The sequence below is a fragment of the Canis aureus genome, chromosome 25 (assembly GCF_053574225.1).
Source record: "Canis aureus isolate CA01 chromosome 25, VMU_Caureus_v.1.0, whole genome shotgun sequence".
Taxonomy (NCBI): Eukaryota; Metazoa; Chordata; class Mammalia; order Carnivora; family Canidae; genus Canis; species Canis aureus.
In genome coordinates this window covers 4,044,781-4,065,298 of record NC_135635.1, presented here as the reverse complement: position 1 = coordinate 4,065,298, position 20,518 = coordinate 4,044,781, and the positions used below count along the sequence as shown (strand labels likewise).

General features: G+C 39.4%; 1 protein-coding gene across 6 annotated transcripts in view; it reads left to right on the top strand.

Annotated features, from left to right (window-relative positions):
- DIP2B (disco interacting protein 2 homolog B) overlaps nt 1-20,518 on the top strand; it is a 219,890-nt gene that overhangs the window by 173,226 nt on the left and 26,146 nt on the right. For all 6 annotated transcript variants that reach the window (XM_077870075.1, XM_077870076.1, XM_077870077.1 and 3 more), the window contains 9 exons: nt 272-386; nt 949-1,088; nt 1,952-2,088; nt 5,441-5,521; nt 7,634-7,761; nt 9,564-9,678; nt 13,117-13,318; nt 18,723-18,832; nt 18,987-19,067. In XM_077870075.1, the coding sequence (XP_077726201.1) occupies nt 272-386; nt 949-1,088; nt 1,952-2,088; nt 5,441-5,521; nt 7,634-7,761; nt 9,564-9,678; nt 13,117-13,318; nt 18,723-18,832; nt 18,987-19,067 (1,109 nt within the window). The remainder of the gene's footprint in view (nt 1-271; nt 387-948; nt 1,089-1,951; nt 2,089-5,440; nt 5,522-7,633; nt 7,762-9,563; nt 9,679-13,116; nt 13,319-18,722; nt 18,833-18,986; nt 19,068-20,518) is intronic.

Here is a 20,518-nt window from a genome sequence, read left to right as displayed (position 1 = left end):
TATTGATGGGGCAGTTTGGTAGGAGTAGTCCTATTCCACATGGTGACTTTGAATAGTGTCAGTGACCTTTCATGGCCTGGATGAGCATTTATTTGTTCTTGAAATGCACCCACCATCTCACAGGCACAATAAAATATCCCTAGGGAATTAATGATGTATGGTGGGAGTTCTCAGAAGAAGCAAATGTGTCAGCTCTCTAATCTTTACCAGTTTTTGGCAGTAATGAAAATCATGATTTCAGCCTTCAAGTTGATCTGTTCCAACCCCTTAGGGTCTGTGTCATCCTGCGATGCCTTCTTGAGTCTGTTCCAAAGCCATGGACTGAAACCGGAGGCCATATGTCCGTGTGCTACTTCTGCCGAAGCCATGACTGTTGCAATCCGCAGGTATTGTTCAGAATGTTTGTGCTCTTGATGTATGTTACAGCTTTGATCGCATGTGCAGTATTTACCGGGCAATGACGAGGGGTGCTACCTAATTTTCTCCTTCATTAGCCTAAAAGTGAAGATGACTTTGTAAAGCAGTTTGAAGTATCTCATTTATTTTTCCCACTCTTGCCCTAAGGGTAACTGGTAGACTGAAAATTTAATTATTCTCATCTCGTATTGTGAATAAGTTCTTCTATGCCGTTTTGCTCTTCAGACTCTTTTGCTAGCATCTTAGGCTAAAATAGGCTGTTCTTGATTACAGCTTACAAATGGAAAGTACACCCAAGCCAATATATTCTTAATATTGGATTAAAATATACTTTTTCCACCTGAATGACTATGACCATGCTTTGTGCATGTGAAGCTGATTAATTTGACATGTTTTTGGTAGAGAAAATGAGGATATGGTGTGTATATATGGTAGCCAGAGGAAATTGACTTTTATATTTGACTATATATTTGTACTTTTATCTTAATACCATTTAATTTGCCAAATTTGATGAGCTTATTTTGTTTTCAGGCCTGGAGTTCCAGGGGCCCCTTTGCCAGGAAGAGCTATTCTCTCAATGAATGGATTGAGCTATGGGGTAATACGGGTCAATACTGAAGATAAAAATTCAGCACTGACAGTGCAGGATGTGGGCCATGTAATGCCTGGTGGTGAGTTCTCTAGAGCATCTTTTGGTTTTTCATAAAAATTTTCATTAGAGGTAGTAGAGCCTGATAAAATATGAGATCCCCACCCAGTAATACAAAATTTAGTACTTAGTCACTTAATTTCTCAAAGCCTCTGTAATAGTTTGGTGATTCTAATGATATTTACTTTCCAGCAATATTGTATTAATTGTGAATGACTTGATTACAGTTTTTCATATGAAAAGCTTAAGTACTGAGTTGCACTAAAGTTGTCTGGTTTTCACTGTAATTGCTAAGACATTGGGGCTGGCAGAAAGTTAGAGCACACTGCCTCCCTGAGTGTTTGAGTTCGATCTTCCCTGGGGTAAATTAATTTAATCTGTTTCTTTGGACTTTGTAGTCATTTTTAATATATTACTGTCTTTGGGAGCCCCTGAGTGGCTCAGTTGGTTAAATGTCCCATTCTTGATTTTAGCTCAAGTCATGATCTCAGGGTCATGAGATTGGGCCCCATGTACAACTCCATACTCAGCGTGGAGTCTGCTTGAGATTCTCTCTCTCCCTCTCCTCCTGCTCACATGCACAGTTTCTCTCTTTAAATAAATACATGAAATCTTTTTTAAAAATATGTCACTGTCTTTGAAAGCTTTGGTCTGCATCTGTTTTATTGCTGAATTTTAAAAACTATTTGTTTATCATCAGGGCTAAAAGATGGAAATTTAAGATATACCTGTGTAGTATCAGGTCTATTTTTGACATTCCTGTTTGGTATTTTACTTAATGCCACTCAGTAAATGAAAAACTTCCTGGGTACACGAGGACGAAGCTGTTATTTTACAGAGGTTTTCCAGAAACTCTGTTCCTTAATTATATTTTTTGCACAATAGGGATGATGTGCATTGTGAGACCTGATGGACCTCCCCAACTCTGCAAAACAGATGAAATTGGAGAAATCTGTGTCAGCTCTAGAACAGGAGGCATGATGTACTTTGGACTTGCTGGTGTGACGAAAAATACATTTGAGGTACATGATATTAAAGTTTAGGGGGGAACTTACTGGGTGTCACTAGGTCAGATACCCTGGCCAATGGGAAATAGCCCTGAGAGAGTGTACTCTGGAGCTAGGCTGCTTGAATTTATTTATTTATTTATTTATTTATTTATTTATTTATTTATTTATTTATTTATTTATGATAGTCACAGAGAGAGAAAGAGAGAGAGGCAGAGACATAGGCAGAGGGAGAAGCAGGCTCCATGCACCGGAAGCCCGATGTGGGATTCGATCCCGGGTCTCCAGGATCGCGCCCTGGGCCAAAGGCAGGCGCCAAACCGCTGCGCCACCCAGGGATCCCTAGGCTGCTTGAATTTAAATCCTAACTCTGCCACTTGCTAGCTGACCTTGGGAGAGTTCCTTAACCTCTCTGTGACTTAATTTCCTTACCTTTAAAATGTGAGAAATCATAGTACCTACCTTACAGGATTGTTGTGGACTAAATGAGCTGATATTTATAAAGTGCTTAGAACAGTCCCAGCATGCAGGAAGTACTGTTTATCTGTTAAGTAAATGAAGAGTAAGAGGGGATCCCTGGGTGGCTTAGCGGTTTAGTGCCTGCCTTTGGCCCAGGGCGTGATCCTGGAGTCCCCGGATGGAGTCCCACGTCAGGCTCCCGGCATAGAGCCTGCTTCTCCCTCCTCCTGTGTCTCTGCCTCTCTCTCTCTCTCTCTCTGTCATAAATAAATAAATAAATTAAATAAATAAATAAATATTTCCAAAAAAAGAGTGAGAGGCCTCACAAAAGTTCACTCTGGTGATTATGCTATACTTTGAGCTCTGTAAGCCCAAATGTTACATTTTTTTTAAAGATTTTATTTATTCATTTATTCAACAGCGACAGAGATGGGGGGGGGGGGGCAGAGACACAGGCAGAGGGAGAAGCAGGCTCCATGTGGGGAGCCCCTCGTGGGACTCCATCCCCTGTCTCCAGGATCACACCCTGGGCTGAAGGTGGCGCTAAACCGCTGCACCACCAGGGCTGCCCCCAAATATTAAATTTTAAGAGTACATTGACAACAGATCCATCTCTCCAGAGCAGACTCAAGTTAATCTGAGCCTATAGAGACTGATGTCACCCAGAGCACTAGATTACTAATGAAGAACTGTCCTGTCACTGGGGCACATTGCTCCCATTATTCAGTCTTTCAGTCAACAAGTACTTTCTGAGCACCTTCTGTGCGTCTGCCAGTATCCTAGATACTTGTGGTACCTCAGGAAAACAAACAGCTCCTCTAATAGCTCATATTCTAGTGGAACTAGCACATTGTTTTTCTGCAGACAGTTCTGCATGTGAAGACAAATTGTAATGAAAGTTTGCCTGGTTAAAAAAAAAAAAAAAAAGAAAAAGAAAAAGAAAGTTTGCCTGGTGAGCCTGGAAATCAGAACAAGTATAATGAATTGTCTGTATTTCATAATTGGGATTGACCTGCCTCTAGGTAGCTTTTAGAGAACAAAAACCTCCATTTTCCGGGCCATTGTATTAGACAATGCTTATTATATGACCACTGCTAGTTTTTCATTCTTTGAGCCTCCTTTTTCTGCAGTTGATTCTCAGTCTCACTATGACAGGGTACGTCTGTCTACCATACCATTATTGGTGCATATCATTACAAAATGATGTAGCAACAGATGTAACCGATGGGAGAGTGTTTTCTATATGAATGGTGTGGTGGCTAGAAAAGGTTAAGAACTCCTGAGCTGACCATCATCTGTGTTTACAACCTAAAATGGCATAATAGAAATTACTAAATGTCCGTTATCATCATCATCATTACTACTACATTCTTGGCTTGCCTTCAAAAGTTGTGACCAGTTCACCTTGATAGGAGTAGAAATTGATAAATTCTTAAAGCATAGGTTTACTGCCAGGCTCCTGATTTGCTCTCACAGTTGGCTCATTGCCTGTGCTGAGTGTCTATACATTTTACTAATTTAAATCTACCCTACTTCTCTTCTTTTTAAATGCTTGCAGTACATATGTTTCCAATGTCTGAATTTCTTGTCATTGCATTTTCCTTATCATAAACAAGATCCTCAAGTAGTGTTTGAAGATACTGATAATATTTTATGACTTTGCCTTTCCTACAAGTGCAACTGCCTAGCCAAAATTCTCAGATTTTAATATCAAACTGCTTAGGTCCATAAATGATGAAGAAATTCTGAAATCTTCAGTATAAATTTAATGACGGTGAAGTAGAATAAAAATCCTAGCCAAAAAAAGAGAACTATTTCTCTTGGTTTTGCAGATTAAAGTCTCTAATATTTTTCTTACTGGATTCTTCGATTTAAATCCTGGTTAACATTTCAATAGGACAGAAGACCTAGCAATGATGAAAAAATAAAGCGTATCTTTAAAAATAAGCTACTGGTGAGAAAAACTTGAAAAGGCTCATACCTTTTGTATAAATACACAGAAATCTGTACAGCAGTCTTCAGCAAGGCACATTTATAATAGTAAAATTAGATGGCCTCCCTAGTCAGAAAGACTGCTTGCACTGTAATAGCACTAAATTCTCATAGTGTCCTGAGGACTGACTCTGGGCCAAACACTGCAAGTCTGTTTACATTCCCTTAATCTTTACCCTAAACCTGTGAGAAGCATTGGTAGCTCTATTTTATGGTCAAAGAAAATGAGGCTTTGAGAAGTCCAGGAACTTACCAGTAAGTACCAGAGCCAAAAATGGAACTTACGTCTGACTTCAAAGGCAACGCTATCTTGTCCCCCGTGTGATGATATATCACAGAGCTATTGAACGAAGAGAGCTAGAGGAACAACCTGCATTTATAAAGGTGACCAAAGTACATAGGTTATGTGAAAAATATCGAGTATGAGAAAAAGGTTACTGAAAAAGCGGTATATATGATTCCTTTTTCAAACATAAATTCTTAGTATGTTCATATATATGTCTAGGGCAGCCCCGGTGGCTCAGCAGTTTAGCGCCGCCTTCAGCCCAGGGTCTGATCCTGGAGACCCAGGATCAAGTCCCACGTCGGGCTCCCTGCATGGAGCCTGCTTCTCCCTCTGCCTGTGTCTCTGCCTCTCTCTCTCTCTCTCTCTCTCTCTCTCTCTCTCTCTGTCATGAATAAATAGAAATCTTAAAAAAAAAAAATGTTCCATATATATGTCTAAAAAGAGTCCAAGAGATTAACAGCAAAGTGTAAATGTTTATCCCTTAAAGAGGTGGGGATGCTGTGGTCACTCTTTAAATAATTTTAAATTTTCAGCAAGTATATATTACTGTTGTGATTTTTTTTAAGGCTTTTCTAAAGGTCAAATACCTATTTTAAGAAAAAGCTAAGATTTTCACTGCTCTGCCTTTAGGTGATTCCAGTGAACTCTGCAGGCTCTCCTGTTGGGGATGTGCCCTTCATCCGGTCAGGATTGCTGGGGTTTGTAGGGCCGGTAAGTGATATATTCATGTTGGTTTGGGTGTATCCGACATAGATATTTGTACTTTGCAAAGTTTCTGTCACTGAACAGAACAAATGCAGATTAGTTCAAGAATGCTACAGGGCCTCTTTTATATTTAGAGCTGTTTTTGTAAGAATGTCATAAACTGAGGTAATATTTATTGCTTTCATTACCCAAGTTCATTTGACTCCTTCAAACTGAGATGTTTTTACTTTCAAAAACTCTTCATTTATTCTTGCTACATTTCTTTGATTTGATTTATATGTTTCAGTAAGCTAGAAGAGTGCTGAAAAAAGTTACCCTAGCAAAGGGAAACCATAATAAATAATGTACAAAGCATTTTCATACAAATTAGCAGCACTACACTATGAAAACAGTTTGTTTTCCATCAAATGGTATTTATAGGCCCTGGGTTTACAGAGACCATTAAGATAAAAAAAAAAAAAATCTCAGAGAGCTCACAGCTAGCTTCATGAGCCAACAAGGAAGGTAGTAGAGAGGCAGATAATGAAGGGTTTTACATGACATTGTGGGAAGTTTGGGTTATATTTTGTCAATAACAGACATTTATGATCATAGTTAAGCCCAGATATCTCCATCCAACTCTACCTCCTTGTTCTTTCTTCTCTTACCAACTCAAGTTACATAAGGAAAGATCTAATTTTATTTCTTCCCCACTATTTATGGAGCCAGGGAGTGTGAGGGCATACCTCTAAGAGGATCGCTGTCCTAGAAAGAGAAGTCTATAGCTACTGTCTTGACTCCTCTCAGCCCCCAAAAGTTCCCCTCAACTCAGCTCCTTTTAGCTTACCTTTCATGGCTGAGGTCCAAGATGGAGCTGCAGCATCCTATCCGGGAAACAGGGTAGAGGAAAGAGTGCAGTCCTACCATCTCTTACGGAAGATTTCCTAAAGCTGCTGAGCAACACTTCCCCTTATGTCTCATTGGTCAGAGGGCACTGAAATACAGTCTTTATTTTGGTCAGCCATGCCCAGCTAAAAATTCTGCTGTGAAAGAAGTAGAGAAATGGACAAATCAGTGTCTTTCTGTTTACTTCCACCAATAGCACTTTTCAAACTGCGTTGGAAATGGCTGGTTCTTTTCTGTCTTCTGATATTAACCAGTAGCTTCCTGAGGCTAGAAGCTTCATCTTACTCACATAACGCAGTTGGTGTATGACATTACATTATACTTGATAATTCAATGAGTGACATTCATGTGGAGAAGACTACTGGATAATTGAATATGTGTAAATTGTCCAGGAAATTTAGAGCTTGTGTAATACACAGAAAGGTCAATTTATTGTAAATGGGTCTAGAAGAATTGTTGAGAAGTATTTGTACAGTGATGCTGTTAGGGCATTGACAGCAACATTTCCTGCAGCTGTTGTCTTCTTGTAAAGAAGAGGAGGCTCCTGCAGTGTTTCTTAGACCTTTCTTTATGAGCCTATTTCTAATCTTGCCAGATGGAAACAGCATTACTCTTATAAACCTAAAACAGGCGCTCTCGTATTCAGCTGTTTAATATCTTCTTAATTCTAGTATGAAATGAGTTAATTTTTTTCTGTGCATCCATCTTGTAAATAGGTGCATAATCACAGCTGGAAAAATATGCTTATGTGAAATCCTAGCTGTTTCCTTATAAAATTCATCCCTGAGAATAAATATAAACAAATTCCTTTCTTATATACTGTAATTAATTGTAATATGCTCTGATTCCCCCTCTGATTTCTGAGGTATGAAACACTTTCTTAGGGCAGCCCCAGTGGCGCAGCGGTTTGGCGCTGCCTGTGGCCCAGGGCTTGATCCTGGAGACCCGGGATCGAGTCCCGCACCGGGCTCCCTGCGTGGAGCTTGTTTCTCCCTCTGCCTCTCGCTCGCTCGCTCGCTCTGTGTCTCTCATGAGTAAATAAAATAAAATCTTAAAAAAAAAAAAATAAAATAAAATAAAATAAAATAAAATCTTTAAAAAAAAAAAAACACTTAGAATCCATAAAATAGTTTTCTTCTCATTTTTGATGAGCTCTCTTTCAAGACAAGAAGTAAAATGTCTGTTTTACTGTTTAAATAATGGAAATCAAGGTTAATTGTTGTTACCTTTCAGGGCAGTTTGGTGTTCGTGGTTGGAAAAATGGATGGGTTACTGATGGTTAGTGGTCGAAGACATAACGCTGATGACATTGTTGCTACTGGATTGGCTGTTGAATCAATAAAGACTGTTTATAGAGGAAGGTGAGTAGTACAAAATTCAAATGTTAGCACTTCCAGTGGAATCTAAATGTATCTTTATAGGGTGATTTGTATTCTGTAGTCTGAGTGATTGGGTTATTCTTGGTTAAGCACAGCAGGAACTGGCCTTTGAATATTTACCTTAATATGGCAGATTCTTTGATTGAAGTTGGGACGAATAAGATATAACCCCATCCTGTATTTTAATTTTTAACTATTACTATTTGTGGAATTCTGAGGACTCCGGAGAATTCTACTTAGAACAGTGAACTTAACTACATTCCATCAATATAGAAGTAGTGCCATTCAGACTAATTAAAATAGATGCTACGTTGTAGGAATTTTATATCTGAGGATTGTTCCTCTTGCTCATCTCTAAATTATTACAACATTTTAACACAGAGATTGACATAGTACACAAGTGCTAATTTCAAATTCCGGGGATGAAGTCAATTACCAATCCTTTTTTTTTCTTTGTTTATTAGCACAAGAAAAGATATTTGGTACATATTTGAGTAGTTGATATCTGTCCAATAGTTTATAATCATGGGTATATATCTTTAAAGCACTCTTGGTATCCCTTTAGTTTTTTAAGATGTTAGGAAAGATTAATGAAACCAACATGAGAACCAGTTCCTAAAATGTGTAGTTTTTGTAATGACGTGGCTTCCTCTCAGATGTAAACTCAGTGAGGCACTAGACCTTCTGTCTTTGGTCACTGTTATATCCCCAGCACTCAGCACAGTGCCTGGCACATGGTAGGTGTTCAATAAATACATGTGGAAGGAAGGAAGGGAAGGAGATGGTCCTGCATGCTGACATATTCAGCTCTCCAGCGACTTCCCATTCTTTCATGCACCAGTTCAACAAATATTTATTGGATGTCAACTGTGTGCCACTGTTCTGGGTGCTCAGAGGGTTGCATGGGGCATGTAGCAGTGAACCAAACAGGCCGGGTCTCTGCCCTTGTGAAGCTCACATTCTCATTGGGGGAAACAGACAGTAAGTGCAGAGACAGGGAAATAGAGAGCATGGGAGATGATGCTAAGTGCCCCATAGAAAGAACACCCCTGGGGGGGTGGGAGTGTGCTTACCGGTTTGTATAGGGTGGTCTGGGAATGCCTCACTAGTAAGGGGACGTTCGAGCGGAGACCTCACTCAGAACATCCCCCTCCCCTTGGCCTGCCAGGTCCCCCGCCTGCCCTGGCCTGGCTCTGACCTCTCCCCACCACTCTCTGCTTCACCACTCTGCTCCAGGCACACTGGCCTTCTTGCTGTTCCTCAAACCTGCCAAGCTCGTTCCTACCTCAGAACCTTTTCGCTTTCCGTTCCTTCTGCCCGGAAACCTCTTCCTCCAGATCTTCGCATGGCTCGCGTCCTCACTTCACTCAGGTCTCTGCTCCAGTGTCCGCTCCTCAGGGAGGCACTCCCCAACCACCCTGCCTTTGGTGGTGCGGCCACCCCGCACACCACTGTGCCCCTCACCCTGCCTTGCTTTCCTTCCTAGTGTATACTACAACATGACATGATTTTATATTTATTTGTTCTGTCTCTGACATGCAAGCTCCATGAAGACAGGGACTTTGTCCTATTTATCACTGTGTCCCACTGTTCATGCCAGTGGTGCTTATTCATACATGTTTTGAGTCCTCATTTTAATGGTAATGACTGTGGCATTTTCTTTTCTAAACTACTCATTTCTGGGTAGCGTGGTGGGGATGTCTCCTCTCTGTTATTCCAACTGAGCAAAGCAAACAGAACTGGTTGTGAAGGGAGTCCTGATGTGTTCGATCTGTCTCTCTTAGAATTGCTGTGTTTTCTGTGTCTGTATTTTATGATGAGCGCATTGTGGTGGTTGCGGAACAAAGACCCGACGCCTCAGAGGAAGACAGTTTCCAGTGGATGAGCCGTGTATTGCAGGTGAGCACACATTGGGTATTTGTCAGGGCCTGTTGGTTTTGTTGTCAGAGGTGACAGCAGCCACTGATCAAGCCTTTTCTTTGTTGGGCCAGTTATGACACCTTGCTTTTCTTGCCAGTCAGTACTCGGATTTCTGGGTACTATTGGCAAAATAATGTAATTAGTACCATTTCTCCCTCTGGACTACATAGTATTTTTCTGCTCAGGTTGCCAAGAAATTGAATTGACCTGCCTCAGCAAATTCTTTCTCTTTTTTTCTGCCTGAGTGGTTAGTAACCATGGAAGTTTAAACTAACCATGTGTGGAACACATCTTTAACAGAAATCAATCCGCTTGTCAACAACTACAGTCTTACTACATATGTTCTCTAATGGGTGCCTAGCGTGCAGGGATCCGAGCAAATGTAAGATATTGTTCTTCCTCTGAAGGAGCTTTCCTATGGAGTTAGAGAGCTGAGTAAGATAAGCCATCAGAGAAGGAGAAAGACCTGAGCTCTGTGTGAGGGATACGTTACTAGTTAGGGCGGTAGAGTGATGAGAAGAGTCAGTCTTCATTCAAAATTACAGCCTTTTGGGATCCCTGGGTGGCTCTGCTGTTTAGCACCTGCCTTTGGCCCAGGGCGCGATCCTGGAGTCCTGGGATCAAGTTCCGCGTTGGGCTCCTGGCATGGAGCCTGCTTCTCCCTCTGCTTGTGTCTCTGCCTCTCTCTCTCTCTCTCTTTCTCTCTCTCTCTCTCTCTCTCTGTCTATCATGAACAAATAAATAAATAAATCTTAAAAAAAAAAAAAAAGAAATTACAGCCTTTGGATCGCCCACCACTTCATTCCAGAACTGTGCCTTCGGGCAAGTTACTTAACCGCACTCAGTTGATTTCTGAACCTGTAAACCTGATAGAGCTATGGGAAGGATTCAGTGAGGTCATTATTTGAAGTATACAAGGTGCATTTAGTAAATAACAATGGTGATTATTATTAACAGCAAAAATAATAATTGCAAGCATAATCTCCAGTAAGGGGTTTAGAGAGACTGTTGTTTTAAATAACATTCCCTTTCACTCTCTATTTGCCTGCGCGGTATTCATCACCATGTGTTTATAGTTACTATTTTCTACATCCACTACATTATAAGGCCAATGAAAGCCAAGACCTCCCCTGTTTTGTTCACAATTCAGTCCCCAGATCCTGATAGTCATGCCAGCACATACACATAGTAGGCTCAGTAGATATTTGTTGGATAATGTATGATCCCCCAAAGAAGCATGGGCTGTCTTTGACAAAGAAAATTCTAGGGCAGCCCCGGTGGCTCAGTGGCTTAGTGCCACCTTCGGCCCAGGGCCTGATCCTGGAGACCTGGGATCGAGTCCCATGTCAAGCTCCCTGCATGGAGCCTGCTTCTCCCTCTGTCTGTGTCTCTGCCTCTCTCTCTGTGTGTCTCATGAATAAATAAATAAAATCTTAAAAAAAAAGAAAGAAAAAGAAAATTCTGTGTTACTAGAAGTGTTCCCGACATGTATTATTTATCTGCTTGGGGCATTTGGATATATTCACTGCTAGTTAATAGTAATGTCGTAGAAATGATGTAAACCTGAGATGAGTGATAGGGCAAGATAACTTTGAAGATTTCCTTTATCCTCAGGGTCTGTAGTTCTGAATTATCAGCTGGTAGAACAAGATTATTTGTAGTAAAAAAAACAAGAAAGAGAATCTACTGAGGATAGGCTGGTCAGAAAAGACCATGAACAGGTGGGGCTGGGCTGATCTCTGAAAGATGGCTAAGAATCAGACCTGCCAAGAGAATATTTTCCATACTATTCATGTTTTCAAACAAACAAAATGCTTATTTCATTTGGAATGAATTGTGAGACATAATGGAAGAATGTTGTGATGAGTTACACATTTTTTCCCTATTATAGGAAACTGAAATTTCCCAAGATATTTCTTATTTTTCCCTGGAAAGCAATTATAGAAATTACATGCTCTGCTAACTTACTAATCCGGATTCTTGTAAAAGTCATTCAGGGTCTGATTTGGTCATGAAATAAGAGGGCATTATCTCCCCAGTATCTGTAGCTTCTCAGCTTGGAGCATTTGGATCTACAGTAGAATAGTAAGGACCCCATATGTTCTGGTAGGGAAGAGCCTAGAGGTTAACTCCAGATATGTGTATAACATAAACTAAATACCTAACTTAGAACTTTTTAAAGAAGGTGGTCGATGGATAATTTGCCAGATGGTGTATTTTCATTGGGGAGTCCAGGCTACAGGTAATAACATTTGCAGACTCTGTATGTTCTAAAATACCAGAGATTTAGGAACCTGCCAGACTTTCTATTTCCCAGTCGTCTATATTGATTAGTAGGATAGTCTGAGTAATATGATGTTCAAGTTTATTTCTTTGCACTGTCAAATTGCTTTAAAACAAGGCCTTGTCTGTCTTATGACCATCAGTCTATTCTTCTAAGGCTATATCTGCTTTTCAGTAAGACTTATGGGTGATACAGTAGAACTCTCAGCTGGTATGCTTGGAACTGATATTAATAGTGGTCAGTTTTAAAAGGTGATTGAAGCTGAGAATCATAAAAAGAAATTCTTCAAGTATTAAATTTTAACACAAAACGTGTAAATATCTGCATTTCATAATAGAGTAGTGTGACAACCTACATCAAATTGCATGGTCTTTGGTTTGTTTTCATTTCCTTTAAGTTAGACTAGAATGCAGGTACATGCAAAGGGACTAGAATACAGAATCTTACCTTTTAGAATTAACTTGTGTCTACCAATGATAACTTTTTAATGAGGCTTTCCAAGGCATAACTCTCTCTATCCTTTTGCACTCTATTTTATCAATTGATATAATACTTAAATTATGTGAACACAAGAACAAGCATAAAAGGCATAGAAACAAGCTCAGCTGACGTTTAGCAAGGGCACAGGTACAGGGCTGGGAGCGGAGACGCACTGAGGGAGTCAGTGGCCTCCAGGCTCCGTGTGCAGTGGGCCTTACCCATTGTTTTGTAGACAGGATTCTGAGTAACCTGGTGAACCAGTTAAGTGAGGGCCCACGTCCAGGCTTCTCTTGTGCTCATAATAAAAATACTTTGCCTCTAATGACTTGAGTTATGTTGTCTATTTAAAGACCCAAAACAAATTTCTAGTTTTTGGGCATTATCGTTCAAGAGAGGACATATTAGGCTTACAAATCAGTATCTACCACTGTCTATTTAGATCATATCTTACCTGTCTTATATTGATCTCTGCCATTGGTAAGAGAAGTAGGGAACTTTAGGTGTATGAGGTCTTAATAATCTAGGAGATTCTAGACCCTAGAGTGGATAGAAAAGTTTCGAAAAATCCTAGAGTAGAATAATGGATTACATTAGGAGGTTGTCAAATATAGTAAAATTAATCTCACTGAATATTTTTCTTTGTATTTTTCTAGGCAATTGATAGCATTCATCAAGTGGGTGTTTATTGTCTTGCTCTGGTGCCTGCCAATACATTGCCAAAAACTCCTCTAGGAGGGATCCATATATCTCAGACGAAACAGCTCTTTCTGGAGGGATCTCTGCATCCTTGCAATATCCTCATGTGCCCTCATACATGTGTGACCAATTTGCCAAAACCTCGACAAAAGCAACCAGGTAATATGCTAGCTTTGAAGACATAACATTAAAATTATAACTTCAAGGGGTGCTTGGGTGGCTCAAGTCAGTTAAACATCTGCCTTTGACTCAGGTCATGACCCCAGGGACCTAGGATCCAGCCCCACGTTAGCCTCCCTGCTCAGCGGGGAGCCTCCTTCTTTCTCTATTCCTCCCTTCTGCTCGCTTTCTCTCTTGCACTCTCTCTCTCTGTCTCTCTCAAATAAATAAATAAAATCTTTAAAAAATGAAATGACTTAAAAAGTTAGAACTTCAAGAAGCTGACTTTTTTCATCGTGATTCTTTCTCTAAGATTAGAGAAAGGTTAGTAACACAAGAATAGCATTAGATGACCAAAAGCAGAGAGAATTGAGAACCTGCAGCTTTTTCTGAGTTTATCACTGGCTTCCTCTTCTGACTAATTCTCAGTAGTGTGCTTCCATATCCCCTGGATGTAAGGTTGGGGTCAAGATGATCAAAATCTCACTTGTGGAACCTAGAATAAAACAAGTCATCTCAGAGAAGGTTCTAATAATAATAAAAATAGCTAGTATTTATTAAGTGCTTACTAAAAGCCAAGTACAAGCCAAGCATTGTATGTGATCCTAAAGTGTTGCCCTCAGCTGTGGAAAATAAAATTTAGAAAAGTTAAGAATTGTGCTCAAAATCATATAGCTAGTTAGTGGGAGAGTTGAGGCTGACACCATTTGTTACTCTAAAATCCACACTCTGAATTACTGTGTTATACTGCCTTTCTGTTGGGAATCACTAAGAGTAATCCCTCATTTCTTTTAAGCTTTAGAGGTCTGATTTGGGCCTATAATATCTCTGGAGAATAAGATAACCTAATTTCAAAATTTTCTACTTTGTAAGCACAAGATAAATAGCATATTTTGCATTTGCCACATTCCTGTGAATTCAAGATGCAGGAAAGCATATGTGAATTGCCATACAGAAAAAAGAAAAAACCTCAAATGGTCCATTTCACTTCTTTACCTTATTTCTGAACAGACAGAGGTTACAAGGCTGAATAAGAGGCTAAAGGGATGAGTAATTAATTGATGGTCAATCATGTTGAAATATCTATTCAACTCCACATGAAATCATGAAGCTTTGATGCTATTTTATTTTAATTGAAAAGATAATAAGAGGCTCCCAGTTTCCTGAATCCCTGAAAACACATGAAAGCCAAAATCTGGACCTTACAGATCCTGCCAGCACCACCCATTCACCTACTTGCATATGTGTACACTCACAGACAGAGTGTACATCAGCACATTGGCCTCCAAACGTGTTGGGACAAGAAGAGGTAGTGAGTGGTGAGATTAGGAAGGGATGGGGGGATGTGTGGCATTTAATCATATTTCTGTAAGACAGCTTTTGCTGAAAAGTAAACATGCACAATAATAAAAGGTTAGCCTCTTTCTAGGATATTTTTATTCAAGACACTATCCTAACATTATTAGAATTTTAATATACTCTGCAAAAGTTACTTCAGTGATCTGGTGGCCAAAGATGATATCACAGTTGTTTATCTCAGTAGATGTTACTGTCAGTTCATCAACTAACCTTAGTATTTAGTAACAGTGTATATAGAGCTAAAGTATGTATGATATTTACCAGTTTCTGCTGGTGGAAATAAGAGTTTATAGAGGCTAATATAGAGGCAGTCAAAATCAAAAAGTCTATAAGTAACTCATCAAAAGTATAAAAACTATCTTCATACTGCCTGCCTAAGTGTCTGGCAGATGCATATAACAAACACCTCCTTCTTCATCTTACATCCTGGTTTACTGAAGACCTACATTCATTTGTCATGTGTAAAATCTTATTAAGTAGTTTTTAATATGTTAAATATCTTTTTTAATTGAAATAAACATTCAGTATTAGTTTCAGGTGTACACTCTAACGACTCAACAATTCTGTACATGACTCAGTATTCATAGCAATAAGTGTTCTCTTATAATAAAATCCTATTTTAAATAGCATTTAAGGGCAGCCCAGGTGGCTCAGCAGTTTAGCACTGCCTTTGGCCCAGGGTGTGATCCTGGAGACCCAGATCGAGTCCCACGTCGGACTCCCTGTGTGGAGCCTGCTTCTCCCTCTGCCTGTGTCTCTGCCTCTCTCTCTCTCTCTCTCTCTCATGAATAAGTGAATAAAATCTTTTAAAAAATAATAAATAAATAGCATTTAATCTAGGATTCTTTTAACAAAATTTTCATGTCAATAGTAGATGCTTAAAAGATGTCACCTAGAGACCTGGTGCAGATGCTTTAAGATGCTTAAAACATTTCTTTTTCTAGCCAGATTTCAATCAATTGTATTAAATGATGAAACATATAAAAGATTATTCCTAAGCCTCCAGAGATAGGGCATCTGTCTAATGAAGGCATTAGGTTTGGATTCTGTATTTTTGCTCTCTGTTGTGATGGCCTGCTAAGATTTGGTGGGATGGATATATGGGTTGGACCAAAGCAGTTTGAAAACCATGGCATAGATGGGGTGGAGATAACTTGGGGATAACATGAGAGCTTGGGATTTAAGAAGGACACGGGAAAGTGAGAGGAATAGGAATAAGGTAAGAAAGGAGAGAAAAGGAAGATGGACAAGGTGTTAAGGGAGCCTGGTGACAAAAATCTCAGTGAGCTGCCTGTTGGAGCTATGGTGTAAAGAATGGGAATGTGTTAGGATTGGTTTTGGCTGCAGATTTCAGAAAAATCAAATAGCTGCTTAGAAAACGAGACAAGTTTTTCTTTCTCAGGTAGAAGAAATTCAGGGCTAGGCATTGTGGGACTAGTGTGGTAGCTCCTCAGTCCTTGTGGTTCCAGCTTCCCATCTTTTTGCTCTGGCACTATATTAGCCAACTGTTGTTACAGATATGCCACATAACAAATAACTCTAAAACTCAGTAGCTGGAAAAAAGCACTTATTTTTCACTCAGGTTGTGGCTCTGCTGAACTTGGCTAGGATCAGCTGGGCTTGGCTTGATTCCATCTTGTAGGTTGGGTTCAGAACTATTCTGTGTGTCTCCTCATCATGGGACCAGTAGCTACTAGGCCGTATTTTTCTCAAGGCAGATGGCAAAAGCAAGAAGGCAAGCCAAACCACACGAGCATATTTAAAGCTTCTGTTCGTGTCATGTCTCCTAACGTGTCATTGTCCAAAACAAGTTCAGACCGTGCCCAGAATCAGTGGAGCAGAGAGGTATACTCCTCTCATAAAATCACGGCAACAACAGGAAGGAAAGGAAGGATTATAAGAACAATAAAACAATCTGCCACAGCCACCCTAGCATATGCCTCAGGGCCCAGTTAGGCGCCCTGACCTCCATCATTACAGATCACTTCCTTTTACGTATTAGTCTCCCACACTAAGGAATACAGTCTAAATTTCGGGTATTGATTTGCCCAGCGTAAAACAGAGGGGTCTATTTTTAAGGAAGAAGAGGGATCTAGATAGTGAGATTGGTGACTGACAGTCTTTGCCACAGTTAATTTGCATAATTTTGTGGGAAAAATAAGCAGGCATACTTACAGGTACAGCAGGGTGTCAGCAGTTAGCCTTCTAGACATGATTGTTCTCATTTTTCTCTTTGGTCCTTAGATGTAAGGAATATAGACTGAAGGACCTCAAGAAATTGCTGCTGAATTGTTTTTGTTGTTTTAAGCTACTCTGAAAAATTCACTTTTAAAAAGACATGCCTTTATTAATTTTACAGTGTAGTTTCAGGACTGGGTAGCTAACACAATCAGATGTACTCTGAGTCCCTGCCTATATAAAAAGCTGTCATCAATATGACATATCTTGTATGTAACTTGTTATGTGAGTTCTTAGGAAGGCGTTTTGCATATTATACTTAAAATTGCAGTGGACACTTTGTAGACTAAAATTGTTCAACAGAGTTTTGGAGTACTTTATGCTTCTTGAGTTTTCATTCAATTTGAAAACAATTTTTAACTTTTCATTTTGAAATAATTTCATACTTCATGTTGCCAGATACTAGAAAGAATTCTTATACCCTTTGCCTACTTTCCCCAAATATTTTGAGTCTATTATTTAAGTGATTTTGTTCCAGCTGTTTCAGTATATTTAGGATCAACAGATTTTGGCAAAAACCTATTTAGTATTAGTTGATACATAACATCAGCATTATTCAAAACTTGGCTGGTAATAAGTTTTGTGATTTTAAAAAATTTTTATTTATTTGACAGAGAGAGGGAGTGAGAAAGCATAAGCAGGGGGGAGGAGAAGAGGAGGTAGATTCACCAGTTGTTAACATTATTTTACTGAACTCCTTGAAAATAAATTGCAGACATCATGACATTTCACTCCTAAATATTTCAGTAATGTTATCTCCAAAGACAAAAAAAAAAAATCTCCTACTAAAGTTTTCCTAATCAACAACAATGCTATTATTTTATTAAGAAATTTAACCTTGGGGCACGTGGGTGGTTCGGTCAGTTAAGAATCCGATTCAATTTCCAGATGAGATCATGATCTCAGGGTCAAGACGTGGAGCCTGCATGCTCAGGCTCCGTGCTAGGCGTGGACCCTGCTTGGATTCTCTCTCCCTCTCCCTTTGCCTGTCCCCTGCCCTCCCACCCCTGCTCCTGCACACACACTCTTTTTTTAAAAAAAGAAGTTTAACCTTAATATAATGCTTTCATATAATAATACACAGTCTGTATCCAGATTTTTCCACTTGCTTATTACAGCTGATTTTTAAAAATTTAGTATCCAGTCAAGGTCATGCATTACATTTGGCTGTCATGTCCTTTAATTTAGAAGTCAAAGCCTTATTTTCTCTTAAAGACACGGTTTTTGAAGAGTCCAGGCCAGTTATCTTATAGAATGTCCCACAATGTGGATATATCACATTATTTATTAAATAAACTTTTAGTAAAGCACTTCTGAGATTCCCAATGAACCCATTCTCAGTCCTCATAGATGGCAATTTCTTTCCAGATCAGATATTCCCAACTGTTAAGTCTATTTTTAGGGTCATACCATGATCATAACTAATGAGATTATTTATCAGTAGGAACCAGTGCAACACTGTCACCTTCTTAGAGTGAAAATTTCCTCATCCCCAAGCTATAGGAGCCCACCTACTCCCTTCCACCCTCCAAACCCCTGTCTCTTCTCTGGTTCTATCTTGTTTTTTTTCTAGCACTTCCTACTACTTGACATCGTTTATTTGGGTCTGTACTTATTGGTTGCCTTTCCTCACTAGAATACAAGTTGTTTGTCTTGTTTACTGCTGTGTTCCCAGGGCCTGGAAGAGTGCTCTCAATCTGTATTGTTGAATGAATATTTGAACTGGTTTGGGTCAGTCTGGAAATACTTCAGGGATATAATTTGAATTACTACCCCCCAGAGAGTTGATTTTTATCTTTATTTACAGGTGTAGGCCCTGCTTCCGTGATGGTTGGGAACCTGGTTGCTGGGAAACGCATAGCACAAGCTGCAGGAAGAGATCTTGGGCAAATTGAAGAGAATGACTTAGTGAGGAAGGTAAGAGTTCAGATGTGTTGGTTTTTATAAACAAATCAAAGACAGAACTTAGACTTCGGTAGTAGGTGGAAGATGCATAGTAGATGGAAGATGCATTATCCAATTTTTGCAAAGTTACTGACCCTGCTTCCTTTTTTCTGCCCTATGACTTCAGCACCAATTTCTGGCAGAGATTTTACAGTGGCGAGCCCAGGCAACTCCTGACCATGTACTCTTCATGCTGTTAAATGCCAAGGTATTAAAAATCCAATTGTATATTTAATCAGATGAATATTGTGGGAGGATCTTAGGCACTCTTGATCGTTTTCATCAGAAAATTTCTTTTGTCAACTCTGAGGGAGGAGTTCCTGCTTTCTCCTTGTTTTGACATACAAGGATAAATTGTGCAATCACTTCAAGGTTGAAAGGAGACCTCCTGGAGTGTTGTTTAATGTCGGCTCTCCTTGAGTTACAGTCGAACCACCTTTATTCAGTTCTGATAGGAACAGTGGGGCCGACAATGTAGTTCCATAGATCTACAGATGTATAGGATGCATTAGTATGTCATGTCATTTCTTACCCAATTTGACTTTTAATTCTTGGACTTCTACCAGGAAGAAAATGACTTTAGATCAGCATTTTTTTTAAAGATTCTATTTATTATTTTTAATTATTTGCTATTAGTTATTTGAGAGGGAAGACAAGAAAGAGTACAAGCAGAGGGAGAGGAAGACAGAGAAGCCTGAGCAGGGAGCTGGATGGGGCTCGATCCCAGGCCCCTGGAATCATGACCTAAGCTGAAGCTAGAAGCTTAACCGACTCCGCTAACCCAGGCACCCCATAGATAAATAATTTTTAAAATAAAGTTATTTTTACTATATATATTCTTAAATGATTTATTGCTGACAGATGAAAAACAAATAGAAAATTATTCAAAAGTACATTTAACTGGTACTTTTTAATAGATGGCTCATCAGAATATTATATATTTTTTAAGTTATGCATTCTGTGAGTGTACGCTGATATATGTTCTAATGGCTGAATCAGGCTGAAAGTACCGTGACCAGGGCATGTAATAGTATTTCCCACCATCAAGGGGAAGACTGGAGAGCCTGTTGAAATCTCCTGGGCCGCTTATCCAGATTGCCCTCTTCTGCCCAGACGCCACTAGATTCTGATATATTTCATACAAATACACTTTTGAGAGTTTATGTAGTGATAGAACTTAATGAGGGGAGTGTGCTGTGCATCTTAGGGAAAAGTCATTAAAAATCTTAAGAACTATTGTGCTCTGATAGAAAACTTTTCAACTTCCTTGCTCTACCTCTATGTGAAATGGGGTTTCCCTCCAGGCCCATGGATTCATTAGGATCCTTACATTTCAGTAAGAAGGTGTCAGTCCAGCTTATTTCCCCACTCGACTTCTAAGCTGGGCTATGGTTAAAGCTATATAGCTCCGTGAAACCTGTACCCCAGGTATTTGTTAGAAAGCATAAGTTTAAATTTGCTTCTTGGTTTGAGAAGCAATATATGGACATGACTCAAAGACATTTAGTCCATTTATTCCTCTGCATGTTTTAATATTTTACCTTGGATTAGCCCAGACCAGTAGAAAGCTTAGTGACCTTATCACATTGTTCCCTCATGCCCAGAAAAAAATTTTTTTTAATATTTATTTATTTATTTATTTATTTATTTATTTATTTG